General features: G+C 38.0%; 1 protein-coding gene across 7 annotated transcripts in view; it reads right to left on the bottom strand.

Moving 5' to 3' along the window:
- Nucleotides 1-21359, bottom strand: part of hhip (hedgehog interacting protein) — a 106580-nt gene that overhangs the window by 60381 nt on the left and 24840 nt on the right. For 3 of the 7 annotated variants that reach the window (XM_062032307.1, XM_062032308.1, XM_062032309.1), the window contains one exon: nt 8521-8716. In XM_062032307.1, the coding sequence (XP_061888291.1) occupies nt 8521-8716 (196 nt within the window). Of the gene's footprint in view, nt 1-8520; nt 8717-14238; nt 14577-21359 lie in introns of those variants that run through there. The other 4 variants (XM_062032306.1, XM_062032310.1, XM_062032311.1 and 1 more) reach the window with 2 other exon arrangements.

Genomic DNA, 21359 nt, shown 5'->3' with positions numbered 1-21359 from the left:
TGCACTGTCAATGTAACATCAATGGAGACAAAATGACTTGTTTTTGCAAGATTAAATAATAGAAAAGCCAAACCTCGTGTGATAAACTGCTATTAGAAAATAACTCATAATGTTACAAGCCCTAAATTATCTCAGGAATAACATAATTACCTCAAATATTGGCCTCCACCCTAATGCATTTAGTACAACTGGCATATTTGTGTGCTGCCAGCAAAGCAAACATGGTTTCTATCTACAAAGCTAACGTTTAAAATAGACAGATTTATGTTGTACGCACAATTCCAAAGCAAAGCTGTTAAAAATACACTAATAAATGCAATACAGCTGATAGATCACTTGTACCGTATTTTTCGGACTATAAGTCGCAGTTTTTTTCATAGTTTGGCCGGGGGTGCGACTTATACTCAGGAGCGACTTATGTGTGAAATTATTAACACATTACCGTAAATTATCAAATAATATTATTTAGCTCATTCACGTAAGAGACTAGACGTATAAGATTTCATCGGATTTAGCGATCAGGAGTGACAGATTGTTTGGTAAACGTATAGCATGTTCTATATGTTATAGTTATTTGAATGACTCTTACCATAATATGTTACGTTAACATACCAGGCACCTTCTCAGTTGGTTATTTATGCCTCATATAACGTACACTTATTCAGCCTGTTGTTCACTATTCTTTATTTATTTTAAATTGCCTTTCAAATGTCTATTCTTGGTGTTGGGTTTTATCAAATAAATTTCCCTAAAAAATGCGACTTATACTCCAGTGCGACTTATATGTTTTTTTTCTTCTTTATTATGCATTTTCGGCCGGTGCGACTTATACTCCGGAGCTACTTATACTCCGAAAAATACGGTAATCTTAGCAAATGAGTAAATATAAGTCACTGGCTATTATCATGGATCCTAGTACGGTAAAATAAAAATATAGAAATTGAAAAATATCAGCCGAGGCTCAAGGGCGCACTTTTGGGATTTCAGGGGGTACTTCATTTAATGAAAATAGACTTAAGGCTAGTGTTTTCATGTATGAAAATATCAATTTGAAGTTCCAAATAAATAAATAAATATTGAGATAATTATAATAACAATGAATGTACTTAATATATTTTGTTGAACTAGTGAGTCACTTAGTAAAGCAATGGATGTAAGATTGCATTCCAAGTATCTGCTACAAATTTGTCTGTTAGTTTAATTCTAACATTAAGCGTTTTTATTACATGACATTTTAGGGTTGGGATTATATTGGTATTTTACTTACAAGCATTCCGGAATGTCAACCAAAGCAACCCAACTAGATCAGTATGCATTGTTTTAGCGGTTTTGTATGAAAATCTAAAAAACATACCTCTTGGCTAGAACAATAGCGGAATTCCGCTAACTAGCGGACGTCTGGGATCCCTGTGCTATATTAGGGAATATGGAAAGTTAGTTGAAAGAAGAGAATATTTCATAAAAGAGTTGTGGGTTTTTTGTTAGGTGTTTTAACCGGCATTCAGATCTTACACCTGCTTACACTGCTATAAAAAAGTGCTGTCACAACATTATTCTCAGCAAGAAGCAAAGTGAGCTGGGCACCTCAGGAACCCCCCTTTGCAACCTAAAAACAATCTGGGCAATATTGTTTGCTTTAGTGGAAACCAGAGGACAGAAGGGAGCAAATCCACAGGCAATAAAAAACACAAACTGACTCCCCACTACTGCCACTCCGTTTTTCAGCGTCCACACAGCCGGCGACCACAAGGGCAGACCGCAGCAAATAGTGGAGGTGATAGGATATCCCTCTTGAACATCTAAACACAACATGGAGATCAAACACGCACAGAGAACACAGCCAGGGCTATACCACCCACCCACTTGTGTCGGCAGTTATCTTAACCGTGCTGGCTCGGGACTCGGGACTGAGTGCAAGGGAAGATATGCGAGAAAAAAAGAGGAATGGTGGTGGAAAGGTTGGATACCTTCTAGCTGTGAAGTGAGAGTGAGGGCCAGTAAATGTCGACCTAATCAAGGTCCAGTGGGTTTCATGAGTGCAGAGCGACGTTTTATGGTGGCTGGCAAGAACTTGCACCACTGACAAGTGCTTTAGGGTAAGGTAAGGTTAACACATTGTCAGTTTATAATCTGTCTTTTTACAATGAACTGTTCTGTCCCCTCAGTCTACACTAGATGGACGCCTCAGCTGGAGTCTACGGCTCTGTCCTAGTACTCCTTAAACAGGTCCCACACAGTGCAAATTAAGCATAATTAATTTTTTGAATCATGGCTGGCTTTCATTAGTTGTGCAGTGTACATGATAGAGCGAGGAGTGATTGGCAGCGTCCGACCAACCGTACAATAGCTGGATTCAAATTCTGGCAGTCACATAAAGTTACAACTATAGTTTGCATATTTGTATCCTTTGTCTGTTAGCGCAAAGTGGATGAGACAGATGGCTAGAATCAACGCCACGCGTCAATGACTGCAACAGGTCCTGGCCAGTCCGTATTGCGTTAAACACTTGGCTCATTAGCTTTAACTTCACATGGCAAGAAAGAGTTTAAAACAAACACTTCCAAAATTTGTGATGCTTCGAAATTGGTGTGGTCATGATGGACTTGTTGGGTCTCTTGCTAAAAATGAACAAAACTGTTGTTTGTTAGCATTACAACAGATGTAAACCTGATGTTCATCGGGACAGTTTACATAAAAACATTTAAGTCATCCAAAGGACATTATGCGGCTTGCTGAACTGAACACAGGTCAAAATTTTATTCGGACCATGTTCACATTTTTTTGTGTTTTTTAGGTTACTTGAGATGCTAACCTTGGCCAAAAATGGTATTTAAAATTGTGTGTCAATCAAAGCACAATTAACACTTTGATTTGAGCTGACCACGTTTGTTGGAATAACAACTTTTATGCAACATTCACCACAACCTAAACTAGGGATTTTCACAGTGAGCATCCCCTCAAACGATATATGATTGGCGCCTCCCACACTCATCGAATAACTGACTTTCTGGAGTTTTCAGCTGACTTTGAGAGTGTTTCTGCTCTCATGATAGCCGGAGCAGAAATTTAACTAATTTTGCCTTTAGACATATCTGAAGCTAGCCTAAAAGGATTTACCAAAATATTTGTTCTTTATATTTGAAGGCTGGAACAATCTTCTGTCTCACAGTCTGGAAAAACACTCTCCTAAACAATGCACCATTAAAAATGTGTTCATTTGCATCTTTAAAAAGAGGGATTGAGCAAAGACAGCGAGAGAGGGCGGGTGGAGACAGAGCTGTGTCCATATTCATGGCTCCCCAGCACTGAAGCTTCCATCTGGTTATCTTCCAAGGCAACCTGGGTGGCCCACCCCAAGTACTTGACATCTTGATGCACTTCAGCAGTTTTACATACACACAAGCTTTGTAGAAAAATAAATGTGTCATTCGTCACCACATATGCTGATCTGTGGCAGAGGAGCACAACACAGGGAGGGGAGAAAAGCAAAGGGGGAGATGGGCCGCTCCTCTCTGAGCCTACATGTGTCAGCTCCTGGGCAGTAACGCGACTCCAGACGTCGTCGCGCTGTGATCTCGGCTGTAGTGCGGCAGCGTCATAGTAGGCGATGATGCCAGCGCGGAATTAGGCGCTAGGTTATGTTGGAATGTTGCACGTTTGATATTGGACTCGTGTTGCAGTGTAGCGTATATGTGGGCGGGTGGGTTTGGGACCAGGGTGTTTTTGAATCCCCCCCTACAGATTTTAATCAGTTTGTGACTGACTTTGGCTGTATGAGAGATGACAGCAGCAGGGCGTTTGATCATTTTTGGTATGCACTCGAGGTGCCACAGGTAGCTGTGATCTTGCATCCTTTCAAAGGTGAATTATTTTAAGGGGCAACAACAGGCATTCCCTGTCTTTTACCAGTGTTTCCCACACATTCATTTATTTGAGCCGGCCCGCCACGAAAGAATTATGTCCGCCACAAATAAAAATTAAAAATAAATACAATTTTTTTTTAAATTTTTGTCCTGTCCAGCTTCTCAGGCAAATCATATAGTTGATGTAGATGCCCATATAGGCTGTTCAGATTTACTTTACAAAAGAGAAGTGTAGGATACTTCTCTTGTTGCCTTATTTGTATTTGACCACTACTGTTTTCTGTTTATTTGTTACTGACTGTGACAGGACACCTCTGCCCCTGTTTCACTTTATGTTGCTGGTAAAAAATATGGTTGTAGTAGTAGGCTAAAGTTAAATTATTTAGTATGCATTAATTAAATGGGCAGAGCTTTAAGAGACATTTTAGCTTTTATATTTTATAAGATATATTTTTTGTAAGAACCACAATTAATAAATATATCCAGTGAATAACTTATTGTTCAAATCTGTATATAAATATGTACATAAAGCGTTGTAATTATATTGTAAAATGGATGGATGGATGGATGTTTAAAACAAAACTGTTATTATTAATTAGTAAGTATACATTTTTTGAGCCCTTTTAGAGAAAATCATATCATTGTAGTAAATTATGCAAATTACTCGATGATGTCATGGTGACTACGCCCATAGCCACGCCCCCACCGCCACAGGTATCTTGGCAGTTTATGGGAAACACTGTTTACCATTTCATTTTACAATTAAAGTGTTACATCAACTACTCTGCCTTGTTGGATGGATTCTAATATCCATGAACAGAGCCCATACATCAGAGGTGTCCTAATGTTTTCCACCAAGGCTGCGTAACTACAAATTGAAGCATATGGGGGCCATTTTGATGCATTTTGTGCAATAAAGATACCAATACAATGTAGGTCAATATATACTGTTTCTAAAGAAATCACTGAAACCTTCCCTTGTCAAAAAACATTTATAATAATGAATAATAAATCATTTTATTTTTAGAATATGTTGATAAAAAATCATCTGCACAACTCTTCCATACATTTATTTTTGCTCCAGTTCCACACAATTTTCCTATTTAATATAGCACAGAATTTAGATCATATTGTCCTTTTTGCTTTTAAACCATGTTTTTAAAAAACAAATGCATATTAAAAACACTGCACAATGTTTTGTACACATTGTAAACAGTTATCAAAATTACAGATGTTTTACATTGCTTTTACAATACAACTCATTGTCAATGTATAAAACAAATTGTTTTAAATTGTGAATATTTGTTTTTACCATGAATTGATTTACGTGGACCCCGACTTAAACAAGTTGAAAAACTTATTCGGGTGTTACCATTTAGTGGTCAATTGTACGGAATATGTACTGAACTGTGCAATCTACTAATAAAAGTTTCAATCAATCAATCAACCAATCAAACCTTTAAGCCATTACTAACATAATCAACAAAAAACAGGGACCAAATTTCCATGATCGCCAATGGGGTAAATCGACAACAAACGTATCATTTAATTTTCCAAGACTATATGAACTTAGTTTTTCCATGTAAATACCGTATTTTCCTGATTATAGGCCGTTAGTTTTTTCCAACGCTTTATATCCTGCAGTTTATAAAACGGTGCTGCTAATTTATGGATTTTTCTTCGCTAACAGCCATAATGTTTTGTATTCAACACATGGTTTATATTACACCGACAGTGACGCTGAAAAGGTGTGTTTTGTTTGTGCAATGGTGCCATCTTTTGGATGAGTTTGCTCACTGCAGGCACTGCGGGTTAAAAATGTACTTCCTGTTTCGTGCCTTGAACCGGAAGTAGAACCGTTCATAGCATTTCTGCTCGAAAGGATTCTTCATTCATCACTCCAAGCAACGTTAGTAAGCAACTACAGTATTTTTCGGACTATAGGTCGCTCCGGAGTATAAGTCGCACCGGCCGAAAATGCATAATAAAGAAGGAAAAAAACATATAAGTCACACTGGAGTATTAGTCGCATTTTTTGGGGAAATGTATTTGATAAAAGCCAACACCAAGAATAGACATTTGAAAGGCAATTTAAAATAAATAAAGAATAGTGAACAACAGGCTGAATAAGTGTACGTTATATGATGCATAAATAACCAACTGAGAACGTGCCTGGTATGTTAACGTAACATATTATGGTAAGAGTCATTCGAATAACTATAACATATAGAACATGCTATACGTTTACCAAACAATCTGTCACTCCTAATCGCTAAATCCCATGAAATCTTATACGTCTAGTCTCTTACGTGAATGAGCTGAATAATATTATTTGATATTTTACGGTAATGTGTTAATAATTTCACACATAAGTCGCTCCTGAGTATAAGTCGCACCCCCGGCCAAACTATGAAAAAAACTGCGACTTATAGTCTGAAAAATACGGTAATACAATTCTTACTTACTAAACCGTCTCATGTATGATATATGTAGGAATGTTTTCATGCATATTTGTACGACTGTTTTGTTTGATCAACCGTTTCACTGCCGTGTTACGGGCACTGTTTGGAAACAATTAAGGTATCTAAATAGACATTTACAAAATATTTCGTACTTAATAGTCCGGTGCGGCTAATATATATACAAATATTTTTAAACTCTAAAATTTAGTGGGTGCGACTTAAATACCGGTGCGCTCTTTTGCCCGGAAAATACGGTATCTATATTTTAAGAATACTCTTTTTAGACAACATTAGCAGCTTTGGTTCTTCTTTACACAACAGTGCCTCTGCTATTCGCAGTTAAGTAATGCACTCAATTAGATTTAACAGCTTCATGACTCACTTTATCAAACTCAATTAATCAGGCAATCCTTGATAGCAACAAGTTATAATGTTAACAAATTCACAAAGGCCCTATTTCGGAGGAAGGCAACGAGCCAGGGAATCAGAACTAGACAACATGAGAGTGCATGCATCCTGAATACCCAAAGTCATACAATATTCATTTTGCTCCAGTTCCTACACTACAAAAAGTCAGAGTTCAAAAACAAGAAAAACAAAAACAAAAATAAGGGGTATTTTATTTGAACTAAGCAAAATTATCTGCCAATAGAACAAGAACATTTGGCTTGTCAAGACTTTCCAAAACAAGTACAATTAGCTAACTTCAATTAACCCCAAAATACCTTAAAATAAGTATATTCTCACTAATAACAAGTGCACTTTTTTTGGTAGGGGAAAAAAAAAAAAGACCTTTTTGCTCAATATGTTGAAAAATATTCTTAAATTAAGTAAATGCTAGTGCCATTATCTTGACATAATGATATGCGCTCGGCATTACATTTTTTGAAACCAGCAAACTTGTACTAAAAACTAACTTATTGTTCTTAAAGGAAAGGCAACAAGACAACCGCTTGTTACTCTCGGGGTCTCCTAGCCGCTCAGGCAAATCATATTGTCTAAAAATGCATTTTTCCATCGATAACATGACATCATCGCACCAAGTGCGTGCTCTTTCAGTCAATTAGTGCGCGAGGAATATATATATATATATGTATATATATATATATATATATACAGCCTGGCCCCCGGACACATTTTTTTAATTGTAATTTTGAAGAATTTATCTGAATGTGCATGAACTATTTCTGTTCAAAATAGTTTGAAATGTCACATATTAAATGTTTAAATATTAACTGTCAGTTTGCTGTACTGTACCAATTGTACTACTATATGAGTACTTATTTTCTATTGTTTCATTGAAAATAAAACAGCAAAGTCCATTTGGCTGTCATCTGTTTTAATTATGAGACACAATTGTGTCAAAGGCACGATTTTTTTATTTTTAACGCTTGAAATAAGAAATTATTACTTTAAAAAAGTAGTTTTATACTTGTGAGTGTTGATGACACAGCTTTGCAACAGTTGATATTCTAGTTTCAAGCATGTTTTACTCAATATAGCTCATCAAAATCTCAGCAACAAGCTGTAATATCTTACTGAGATCATTTAGGACCAAAACACTTAAAACAAGTAAAACACTTTAACATAAAATCTGCTTAGTGAGAAGATTTATCTTATCAGACAGAAAATAAGCAAATATCACCCTTATTTGAGATATTTAATCTTACTTAGATTTCAGTTTTTGCAGTGTAGCTCCACTGCTTGGGTGGGTGGTGATTGTGTGTTGTTGTTAGTACTTGTTGTGATAGTTTGTTTGCGCCGTAGTGGAATATTTTCCACACACATGCAAGACAAAGTCTGCGTGTGGCTGCGACAGTCGAGGCTGGAAAACATGTCCGTATTTTGTTAGGCTAATTAAAATAAGCTCTAAACACTCCCTCTGTGTGTTTGGAGCTTACAAAACACTACAGAGGCAGCAGGGGTGTATTCTAATGAGAAACGTTACGGATACATTGAAACGCAAAAGCAAAGCGAGGAGGGGACAAGCTAGCAAATACATGAGGGGTGGTCAGCAACAAATGAAGGTGAGGTCGGATGAGGGAAGAGCTGCGTAAACAAATATTCACAGAACATCTGACGAGGCCAACAAGTGCATCACTGTGTTTTTGTTCTTGTGTGGCAGCTTGCAAATGACCAACAACAAGTTCAAGTCCCATTCAATGGCATTTGTCTATGTTATTTTGGGAAAGTACCTGGTATGTGTCCCCTGCAGGTGTAGTAGAACTCGCGGCAAAAGTCCTGGCAGAGCTGGGGCAGGTCAGGCTCCCTGTGTGGCATTTTGTCCGTGTCCGAAGAGTGGAACAACACCTGGGCGTTGGGGGAGCAGCGGGCACACTTGATCTCCTCCAGCAGACGTCCACATTCCGTGTTGTTGGTGGAGAAAATCTGGAGACCACACAGACATGCACATAAATAAAAGAGCATTGTTGGATTTAAAGTTGTGGTATAAGGTGGACAGTGGACTTCAATGAATGTAATAATGTTGGCTTAAAATGAAATCCTGTAGTTTGCTACGACAGTATGTCAGGTATGGTAAGTTGTGCTACATCCCATGCAGAACTCCTGGCATGGAAACAGAAGTTCAGAACATTCTGAGTGAAATAATATACTGTATTTTTTGGACTATAAGGCGCACTTAAAATCCTTTAATTTTTTCACAAATCTGCAGTTGACCTTATAACCAGGTGCGCCTAGTGCAGGGGTCACCAACGCGGTGCCCGCGGGCACCAGGTAGCCCGTAAGGACCAGATGAGTAGCCCGCTGGCCTGTTCTAAAAATAGCTCAAATAGCAGCACTTACCAGTAAGCTGCCTCTATTTTTTTAAATTGTATTTATTTACTAGCAAGCTGGTCTCGCTTTGCCCGACATTTTTAATTTCAATGAGAGACAAAACTCAAATAGAATTTGAAAATCCAAGAAAATATTTTAAAGACTTAATAGATTCATTAATTTTTTTACTTTGCTTCTTATAACTTTCAGAAAGACAATTTTAGAGAGAAAAAATCCAACCTTAAAAATGATTTTAGGATTTTTAAACACATATACCTATTTACCTTTTAATTTCCTTCCTCTTCTTTCCTGACAATTTAAATCAATGTTCAAGTAAATTTTTTTTTTTTATTGTAAAGAATAATAAATACATTTTAATTTAATTCTTCATTTTAGCTTCTGTTTTTTCGACGAAGAATATTTGTGAAATATTTCTTCAAACTTATTATGATTAAAATTCAAAAAAATTATTCTGGCAAATCTAGAAAATCTGTAGAATAAATTCAAATCTTATTTCAAAGTCTTTTGAATTTATTTTAAAAATTTTGTTCTGGAAAATCTAGAAGAAATAATGATTTGTCTTTGTTAGAAATATAGCTTGGTCCAATTTGTTATATATTCTAACAAAGTGCAGATTGGATTTTAACCTATTTAAAACATGTCATCAAAATTCTAAAATGAATGTAAATCAGGAAAAATTACTAATTATGTTCCATAAATAATTTTTTTAATTTTTTCAAAAAGATTCGAATTAGGTAGTTTTTCTCTTCTTTTTTTCAGTTGAATTTTGAATTTTAGAGAGTCGAAATTGAAAATAAACTATGTTTCAAAATGTAATTGTCATTTTTTTCATGTTTTCTCCTTTTTTAAACCGTTCAATTAAGTGTAATTATCATTCATTATTAATAACAACATAGAGTTAAAGGTAAATTGAGCAAATTGGCTATTTCTGGCAATTTATTTAAGTGTGTATCAAACTGGTAGCCCTTCGCATTAATCAGTACCCAAAAAGTAGCTCTTGGTTTCAAAAAGGTTGGTGACCCCTGGCCTAGTGTATGGATCAATTCTGGTTGTGCTAACACAGCTCGAAGCAATTTTATGTGGTATAAGGTGTAATGACAAATGTGACCAGGAGACAGCAGTCACACATAAGAGGTACGTGTGGACTGCTGGTTAAAACCTGTTCGACAAATAACACTGGCAAGTACCCGTAAGCAAGCAACACCAAGACTTTGATGTTTTATTGAGAATATAGAACATTACACGTGGCGCTCAAAAATCTGTCAAAATGTTTTAGTACGACTTTGGTAAGCTACAAAGCCGCACTGCTTGATGGAACGCGGAGCATTACGGCTACCATAGTCAGATGTACTGTGCTTCAACATACTGGTATTATTATGGTGTGTGTATAAGGACCCAGAAATGGCAGCCATTAAGAGACATTATCTCGCGTTGTGTTTCGCAAAATATGCAAAACCAATTTGTATTGGTTCCTGCTGATGTGTATTTGGGATCTGCATAGGTCTCAAAAATTTGCACACGTCCACAATTGTTGTCTATTCCGTAGTCAATAAGCTCCTTCTTTTTCTCTATCCTCTTCTTGTGGGGCTGCCCTCTGCTGTCGCCATTTCTAATACAAAGTAGCGTACAGTTCTAACTTATGTCAGCAGACTTGCTATAGAATGGCTAAAAACTACCGGCACAACAAAGATGACGGGGAGAAGACACAGTCGAAGTGGAGTAAATACGTATATAAGACCACCAACAAAACGGCGCATCCTAAAGAGACGGTCAGAGAGCGGCTTGTAGATGGTCTGTAAAACATAATCTATGTAACATTTTGACCAAAGAACCACTATTACATGTTATGTAGACCACAAGAAAGAGTTTTAAATGTAAAAAAAACACATAAGATGACCCCTTTAATGCACCTTTTAAATGAAAATAGACCTAAAAGACCCGCTCATTTGCAGTGCTCTTTATAATCCGGTGTGGCCTATGGTCCGAAAAATATGGTATATCAGTACCAATAAATTTTGAATGGATGTTTTTTTTAAGGAAATGCAGTCAAAGGCACATCCCTGTAACGACAACATACAGTAATAACTGAGTATGGATACTCTCTCCAGTTGAGTAACTAAATAAACACAGAGGCTATGCAGTACATACAGTATGTGAAGCGAGTAAAACGGGTGGTTAGGCTTAAATTGTGGGATTGTACCAACAAATGGAAAACAAACTGCAGAATCAAATGGAAATGGACTAAATGAGCCAAAGCAGACAGTCAAGGTACAGCACATTCAGACATCGCTTGTATGTTACTGACATATTTTTCCAACATGGCACATTCAAATGTATAGACTGTAAGACATGAAGCATCAGTTCTTTGCCTCTGTAGGTCAGATGTACATCATTATTTATGTTGTCTTGCACATTATTTCATCGCATTCATCAGCTCTTCCCCAAATCACTCTGCTAATTGCTACTGGTATGGTAGCGTTGACTCTTACCCCATTTTTCCCCCATAAAGAAAGTAAATGAGCCAGTCTGGAGAGCACTGACTTATTCCTCTTGCTTGCAAACTGGCACTTTTACAACTCCCAAGTCTGACAAATGAATGAATGACTCATTACGCAAAAGTACACAAGGAGTTAATCCAGAAAAAGAAATGAGCAGGATTATTTATGTAACAAATTAGCTGCAATAAAACACAATGTAATCTGGTTTAGGTCAAGAGCGGTGTCGCTTGGGCAGTCAGGCAAGCAGGCAGGCTGGCAGTACTTTGCTCTGTGTGAGGTCCGTGTGTAAACACAAATTTAGAGATAGACAGGCACATCATTCCCTCTCTGGTATCAACAAATTAGCAGTCTGTCCAAGTCAATTAGCTCGGAGGACCCAAGGCCAACATAAGGAGGCCTTACTTACACTGCCTGATTATAGACCAAACTGCTACTGAGGGAAGGGCTCTGTTTGGAAGCCCTACAGAGCTGTGTTTACCCCCAAAAGGTACCAGAACCTCAAGTTAAGTACCAAACAAATGTGTTAATAGGGGTGGGAATCGTTGGACACCTCACGATGTTATTACGATACAGGGGCTACAATTTGATTAGTGATGCAACTTTAATTCATGTATATGTGTGTAAGGCTCCAGCTTTGACTGCATGTTTGTTTTGCATTATCACTTAAGACTATGTCAAATCTCACGAGGTCGGTTAAGCCAGAAGCAAGGGATTGCTTTTTTATTGGCTTTATTCTTTTTGCAATAGTAAGATTAGTAAGGCGGGAATTGGCCACAAGTAACCCACGGGAATGAGTGAATTTAGGGAAAATTTAAAGGCTGTAATGTGAGTGTGAATGTTTTTACCATGAATTGATTACGTGGACCCCGACTTAAACAAGTTTAAAAACTTATTCGGGTGTTACCATTTAGTGGTCAATTGTACGGAATATGTACTGAACTGTGCAATCTACTAATAAAAGTTTCAGCCAATCAATCAATCAAAAGTCTGTCTATCTGTGTTGGCCCTGCGATGAGGTGGCGACTTGTCCAGGGTGTACCCCGCCTTCCGCCCGAGTGCAGCTGAGATAGGCTCCAGCGACCCCGAAAGGGACAAGCGGTAGAAAATGGATGGATGGATGGATAGTAGAGTCGAACGCTAACATTAGCTGCTAGCCATTAGCTAACTAGCAACTGACATTATGTAAGGTAGAGTGTTTTCTTGTGCTCTGCTGTATTGTTTAGCATATTAAGTAGAGCAGGCTAACTTATTTTCAACCTGTACGGCTATTAAAATGTTAGTTAAAATGTTTAAATTTACATGTATGAAAAAATCAGGGAAATGCAACTCACCTTTGTCATTGAAAGAGTTAACATTAACAATGGTGGGCTTCTTTTTACACTGTTGAAATTAGATATTACGAGGTGTATGTGTTACACATCTTACCTTTACGTCAAGTGTTTATCAATCCACAACAAAAAAAATGAGACCTTTACAGTTAATAAAAGTGTTTACAGAGAGGATAGCTTCTACTTTCATTTCCTGGAAAAAAAATAATCAAGCAAATCCAATTGTGTTAGGTTTTTAAGGCCACACTGTATTAAAAAAAGTAATAGGAAGAGGTAAATGGTGGTAAATTAGGTATTGCTAGGGCTGGGCGATAAAATAATATCAATATCGTGGTGGACATATAATCGATATCCAAAAAAAATGTGTTCGATAAAACTTTTGATAGTTTTTCTTCTTATTCGGAAGAAACCGGAAGATGCAAAGCAAGGTTGGTTGCATGAACAAAGGCACTCGCTCTCTGCTAACCGAGCAACGCAGAAAGTGACCACGGATCAGTGGGAGTGACATGCTAACAGCCAATCGGGTAACAGTATCAACTATCTAATTTGGTTGTGCGTCTTATTGTCTCGTGGTTGATTCTTTGCATGGAGTGAGAAGGGGAACTAAAAATGAGTGCTGCAGAGAGCATAGAAATTGTCGATTAAACAGGAAGTCACCTCGACGGTGTGGCGGTTTTTTGGTTATTTTCGAACAGACCGCAGTCAGGCCAAGGTGCTCGTCCACACCAAGATCGGTAATACCACCCAACCTTAGCCGAATTCAACTTTTAAAGCACAGTTGTAACTTCCTGACATTGAACCTGCAGAAAATCATTCTTAGGTTTCTCTACGTTTACATTTTCACACGTTGCACTAGGGGTGTAACGATTCGTTTTCACAACGATTTGATTCGATATTTATGGTTGCACATATGATTCAGGGACGACGTAGTTGTTTTTTTTTTTAGAACGACACGACACGAAACGATACAGTGAGTTGAAATCAATACAGTAATTTTTTTGCAAAACAAATAAAGCAGAGTGACCGTAAAATACATAGTGGATACTTGACACTGTAGGTGAAATTTCCTATATTCCTGTTATTTCTTGTAAGGGAATTATGTAAAAATGATTTTTGGATACAAACAAGCAAGTAAACAACAATTAATAGTAGATGCATTCACATCTTAGTTAAATAAAGTGCAACCAACACTTTAGGTTGAAGTAACAGGAGGAAACACGTTCTGCCTACATTTTAAACATTTAAGCAATTTTCAATAAAAGTACAGTAACCAATATTTTAACAGTCGATTTACCTGCTAAATAAAGTATCCGTTCTCCGCCCTCGCGTCACCGATGATGAACAGTGTCCCATGTGTGCAGAAGCTCATCCCTATAGATGGCGTTTGTCCCTTGCTTCATAATTTCCATAGCCTCCTTCATCCATCTCTTCTATTTGTTTCTCATAAAAGTGAGTGAAGTGTATTTATATAGCGCTTTTCTCTAGTGACTCAAAGGGAAATGACTTCTCCTTGTGTCCCGTGAGTCAGTGCATCGCCGTAACTTACACTGTGACAGCCACGTTTTCTGCGGTTTACAGTTGGGTTGCAGCTTTATCATTGTGTGTTGTTTGTGGCTTTTGCAATCGAGCTGTAGCTGAAAGTTATGATATTGAAATGCCCGGCAGGGGAGAAGGAAAGACAGTGAGAGATACACTTCTTTGTTAACAAGCGGTAACAAAACACACGTATACAAGAGCTGCTGTTCGCCACAACTCGCGTTTAAACACTGAACGCACAGACAACCAAACTCTCGCGGGACTTGCACACTTCACACGCAACAGCACCATCTCTTAAAGGCACACACACACACACACACACACACACACACACACACACACACACACACACACACACACACACACACACACACACACACACACACACACACACACACACACACACACACACACACACACACACACACACACACACACACACGTCACAGAAATAACACTAATGTCTTGTGGTGTTTGTTACGACTGTTCTGGACCACCGTAGACGGGAAAATAGACTTAACGTTTAAAATCTATATCAATACAAGTGCTAAACTTTGTCCGTTCTTAAATCCAATGTTTTCCTTTGTCTAGTATCGATAGAATTGATGCATTCCATTTTTAAACAATCTCGGATCGATACCTATCTCGTGGAAAGCAAACTTGCCAAGCACAGATCGATATACAGTACAGGCCAAAGGTTTCTCCTCATTCAATGCGTTTTTTGTATTTTCATGACTATTTACCTTGTAGATTGTCACTGAAGGCATCAACACTATGAATGAACACATGTGGAGTTATGTACTTAACAAAAAAAAAGTGAAATAACTGAAAACATGTTTTATATTCTAGTTTCTTCAAAATAGCCACCCTTTGCTCTGATTACTGCTTTGCACACTCTTGGCATTCTCTCGATGAGCTTCAAGCACACCTGTGAAAACCATTTCAGGTGACTACCTCTCGAAGGTCATCGAGAGAATGCCAAGAGTGTGCAACGCAGTAATCAGAGCAAAGGGTGGCTATTTTGAAGAAACTAGTATATAAAACATGTTTTCAGTTATTTCACCTTTTTTTTGGCTAAGTACATAACTCCACATGTGTTCATTCATACTTTAACTTTAACTTGATGTGACAATCGACAATGTAAATAGTCATGAAAATAAAGAAAACGCATTGAATGAGAAGGTGTGTCCAAACTTTTGGCCAGTACTGTACTTGAAATTTAGGAATATAAATCAATATATTGATGTATCGATCAATCGTTACACCCCTACTTTGCACTATTTTATTAGGCATTTCTAACGTAGTCCTTATTTTTACACCTTCATTTTAAGAGGCTATTGCTAAGTGAGCAATGCGATTTTTGTTAATCGAATTTTTTGGACTATACGTCGTAGTTTTTTTCATAGTTTGGCCGGGGGTGCGACTTATACTCAGGAGCGACTTATGTCTGAAATTATTAACACATTACCATAAAATATCAAATAATATTATTTAGCTCATTCACGTAAGAGACTAGACGTATAAGATTTCATGGGATTTAGCGATTAGGAGTGACAGATTGTTTGGTAAACGTATAGCATGTTCTATATGTTATAGTTATTTGAATGACTCTTACCATAATATGTTACGTTAACATACCAGGCACGTTCTCAGTTGGTTATTTATGCCTCATATAACGTACACTTATTCAGCCTGTTGTTCACTATTCTTTATTTATTTTAAATTGCCTTTCAAATGTCTATTCATGGTGTTGGCTTTTATCAAATAAATTTCCCCAAAAAATGCGACTTATACTCCAGTGCGACTTATATATGTTTTTTCCCTTCTTTATTATGCATTTTCGGCCGGTGCGACTTATACTCCGGAGCGACTTATACTCCGAAAAATACGTTACATTGATTTTTTCCATGGTTGTGTTGACGTTTCCTATTCTTTCTGCCTTGAAAGCTGAGTGGATTATAGCCAGAGGAGGGTTAAAATGTGAGACATGCGGTAGAAAATGGGTGGATGTTTACATTTGATATATTTTTATCCTGATCCTTACTGTCGATAGGTCATAAAAATATCAATAATTATCGATACCGACCGATATAAAACGCTTGTAGCGCGATACAGTTTTCAGCCATGTATTGTTGCACAAAAAAAAAGGCAGAGCTCCTGGTTGCAACTCGCACGTGTTTCTTCATAAGGCCATGCAGCGATGTGGGCATGCCTGCCCTCCTGCTCTAAATTGCCTAGTGATTCCGAGCACCACGAGCTGGCACCGGCTCCACGGCGAGTCGCATTTGTGTGCTCTCGGCCGTGCGCTGTGTCCATATGTTGCCGGGACGCCCTCCAATTTTGCCATCATCCAAAAAAGCAGAACAAGCCCTGCTTTGTTTCCTGTCTTTTTCTTTTTTTTGCTGTTCAGCTGAGAGACGGGTCAAGCTACAGTGTAAAAGTCACCGACGGTTAACTCGAGCCGGTTTGCGTCTGGGGCGAGGAGGAAAAAGAACACTTGTCATTCAGTCGCAGCAAATCTGTGATGCTCTGCAAACCTCTTAAAGAAGCGGTGGGAGGGGAAGGCAGCCATGTAGGCAACACTAAGCCCCGACAAAACACTTGTCCTCAGGGAATAGGTGTATGTTGGTTGGCAAAGGACACCTCCCAGAGGCATTAACACTTGGACAGGGTTGATGACTGCGAGGAGGAAAAGGGGGGTGATGTTCTCCAGCTTCTCCCATTAGCCAAACCAACAAACACAATGGCGTTGTTATTCTTTGGCCATAATCAGAATAGGCTCCGTGTGTGGGCAGTGTAGCTGGGAGGAGAAGTCGACTAGGTCCTATTCAGTCTTCTCAAGCCCCCCCACCCCCACTTATTTGCATGACTTGAGGAAATTAAATGATGCAACATGGCTTTTTTTTGTTTTTTGGGTCGCTACCACCCAGTCTCTGATTGATTGCAGGAGGGATTTTACATGAAAACAGTGCGTAGTGAAATCATTTGAGCATGTTTTGTTGCTTTGATACGGCTTTACGGAATAGTTTGGACAAATGGAGCCAATTATTTTTAACTTATTTTTATTTTGTACTTGTCTTAATCCCTTTGGATATGTTTTACACTTTTCTTTAAAAGCCTAACGAGGGTTGCAAATTAGCCTTTGGCTAGAAGTCCTATGTACTTTGACATCGGTTACCTATGGGTAGAAATGTTTAATTGTAATGTCCCTGTCAAATAAATAAAGTTTGCAAGAGTCACATGACTGTTCCGAAACCCATAAAATATTAATTTAATAGACAGAACCTTAACAAATATTTCGAATACTTCACATAACAGTTCCTTAAACACATACCAGATAAGATGTTTTTTTCTACAAACTTTACCTGACGGTTCCTTACAGTAAAATAACAGATGTTGCTTCACAAGAAATGTTCCTTATGACTGTTACATACACATATGACGGGTAGGATGTCGCTTAGCTAGAACCTTGTTGAACATTTACATTACTTGTGATTGTTCCTGAACCGCTTAACAGATAAAATGTTGAAATACTTTGAAAGCAGAGCACATACAGTAGAACTTTGTTGAGTATTATTGAATCTTCATCTGAATGTTCCTTAAACACATAACAGATAATATATCACTTTGCTAAAACCTTTACAGGACAACATTACTTGACTGTTCCTCACAGTGCTAAAGTAGAACTGTTCCTTACCACCGGTACATAAACACATGACAGATAGTATGTCACTCTGCCAGAACCTTGCAGAAAACACTGGAAACCGTTCTATATCTACCTTTTCCTAAACACACAATAAGATAACAGAAAACTATATTACCTTAACTAGAACTGTTTGTGGGTAAAATGTCGCTTAACTACAAGTTTATGGAATATTGTGGAAACTTCACAAGTTCTTAGTAGTATTTCTTTAAAAGATGTCTTTCGGTAACAGTAACTTTCATAAGGATACTCCTCGACCATAACAGATAACTTGTCACTTTGCAAAAACCTTGACAGAATGTACTGTAAACATCACATGACTGTCGCTTAGACACATACAGTAAAATAACAGATGTCACTAAGATAGCATTGAACCCTTAGAGAATATTCTGGAAATTTCACATACTGTCCCTTAGACACATTGAGTGTAACAGACGAGATATCACTCTGGTAGAATATTCTAGGTATGAGTGTACTCGCCTCTGGCCGGACCTCAGTTGTGGTCACTCAGATTTCACGCTTTATCGCGCAATTTGAGTAACGACCAGACCACTATTTTCAAAGTTCAACTGTTTTCGCATTGTTTTCAGCCACACATCCTAGTTTATCCAGAATATCAACATTTTCGGATTGAACACATACTCGCGCCACAAAGCTCTGACAAAATTTTGCAGGTTTACACTCGACAAAACTCCCCTGCAAAAAATCTACGATGGGTAAAATGTTTATTGGAATCCCTATTATAGTATCCATCCATTTTGTACCGCTTGTCCCTTTTGGGATCACGGGGAGTGCTGGAGCCTATCTCAGCTGCATTACGACAAGTTGCCACCTCATTGCAGGGCCAACACAGATAGATCCGTTATACATTTATCTGTGAGTCTGCCAAATACCTTTTAAATTAATCGATTCGGGCACTGATTTGTTCGACCCGCCGATTTCCTGGTCGTTGTGATGTAACCGGCCATGTTTACTCAAATTTTCCATCACTTCAAAGGCTAATTTCCTGAATTTAATCAATTGACAATACACCATAACAGTGAAACCACTTTTTTTCTGTTTCTTTGTATTATTAAGATTAATTAAAGATTAAAGTACCAATGATTGTCACACACACACTAGATGTGGTGAAATTTGTCCTCTGCATTTGACTCATCCCCTTGGGGAGCAGTGGGCAGCAGCGGCGCCGCGCCCGGGAATCATTTTGGTGATTTAACCCCCAACTCCAACCCTTGATGCTGAGTGCCAAGCAGGGAGGTAATGGGTCCCATTTTTATAGTCTTTGGTATGACTCGGCTTGGATTTGAACTCCAACCTACCGATCTCAGGGCGGACACTCTAACCACTATGGCAAGCTTTCCAACAATACCAACGTTTTTAAAATGAAATGGGGTAATTAATGAGAATATATGACATATATTTTGAGCCCAATTATGGATTTTTAAAACCGGTGAAAATGCACTAACTTTCTTAATATTTAATGCTACTTACATCACTGGAATCGTCGTTGCAATTTATGTCTGATAATACTAACTCATGAAAATCTATTTTTAAATGTTACACACATACCGACAGAAACACGAGGAATGTAACAAAAAAGGCCAGAAAGTGACGTAAATAAACAACTAATAACAATACCGTCGCTTTACGACACCGTTTGTTTGTAACACCGTTTGTTTGTAACACTGAATACCATCCAATTCGAGTAAGTATCAGTTTAGTAGAATATTCTAAACACGTTGTTTTGTATGACCGTACCTGGGAAACACAGAGTAAGATAACGAATGCCACTAAACGAGAAGCTTTACAGAATATTCTAGAAACTTCACAGAAATAAGCTAACAGGCTAGCCAAAGTTGCTGGCTAACAGCTAAGGTAGGTGCTAGCCCGGTAAAGTTACCGGTCGCCCTCCCACCTAGACCTTTGCCGGACAACTTTAACGGGGACGATTCCGTCGGTAAAGTGACCATAATAACGCATCGGTCATGTTTCTTTTTAAAGAAAACAAATAAAAAATGTAATTTCATTACACGCCAAGGCATGCAACGTAAAAGGCTAGAACGTGACGTAAACGAACAGCTAACAATACAGGTTTTTTTACGGTAGTGGTTTCCCAATCTTTTCTGAGCCAAGGCACATTTTTTCCCTTGAAAAAATCCTGAGGCACACCGCGAGCAGAAAACATTAAAAAAATGTAATTCAGCAGCCAATATTGACAATAAAAAGTTGTTCTCGCAATTGTTGGATATGAATTCAAACCATAACCACCCATGCATCATTTACCATGAATTGATTAATGTGGACCTCGACTTAAACAAGTTGAAAAACGTATTCGGGTGTTACCATTTAGTGGTCAATTGTACGGAATATGTACTGTACAATCTACTAATACAAATTACAATCAATCAATCAATCACTATAGCTCGTCTCAAAGTAGGTGTACTGTCACATCACGCAGTGACTTATTTTGAGTTTTTTTGCTGTTTTCCTGTGTGTAGTGTTTTATTTCTTGTCTTGCGCTCCTATTTTGGTATTGATTGCCATGTACGGATGTACTTTGTGGACGCCGTCTGCTCCACACGCTGTAAGTCTTTGCTGTCGTCCAGCGTTCTGTTTTTGTTTACTTTGCAGCCAGTTCAGTTTTATTTTTTATTTGCATAGCCATCCTTAAGCTTCAATGCCTTTTCTTAGCGGCACTCGACTTTTGTTTATTTTTGGTTTAAGCATTAGATACCTTTTTACCTTCTGCATATTGTGATCACGACAAACCGTGTTCCCGACATCTACAAATCAATTAGCTACCAGCTGCCACCTACTGATATGCCGAGCTCTAGACAGTACAGACACTCAACAACGGCACATTATTTTCGCATTATAATTACTGGTTTGCATAAAATATTTTTAACCCAAATAGGTGAAATTACATAATGTCCCACGGCACACCAGACTGTATCTCACGGTACAATAGTGTGCCACGGCACAGTGGTTGAAAAACACTGCTTTACGGCACCGTTTGTTTGTAACATTGAATACTATCCAATTCGAGTAAGTCAACAAATACTTTATCACTTGAGTAGAATATTCTAAAAACATTGTTTTGTATGACCGTACTTGGGAAACACAGAGTAAGATAACGAATGCCACTAAACTGGAAGCTTTACAGAATATTCTAGAAA

The sequence above is a fragment of the Entelurus aequoreus genome, linkage group LG22, assembly GCF_033978785.1.
Source record: "Entelurus aequoreus isolate RoL-2023_Sb linkage group LG22, RoL_Eaeq_v1.1, whole genome shotgun sequence".
In the NCBI taxonomy this organism is placed as follows: Eukaryota; Metazoa; Chordata; class Actinopteri; order Syngnathiformes; family Syngnathidae; genus Entelurus; species Entelurus aequoreus.
Note: the sequence above shows the minus strand (reverse complement) of the source record. Positions and strands in the feature narration are given on the sequence as shown.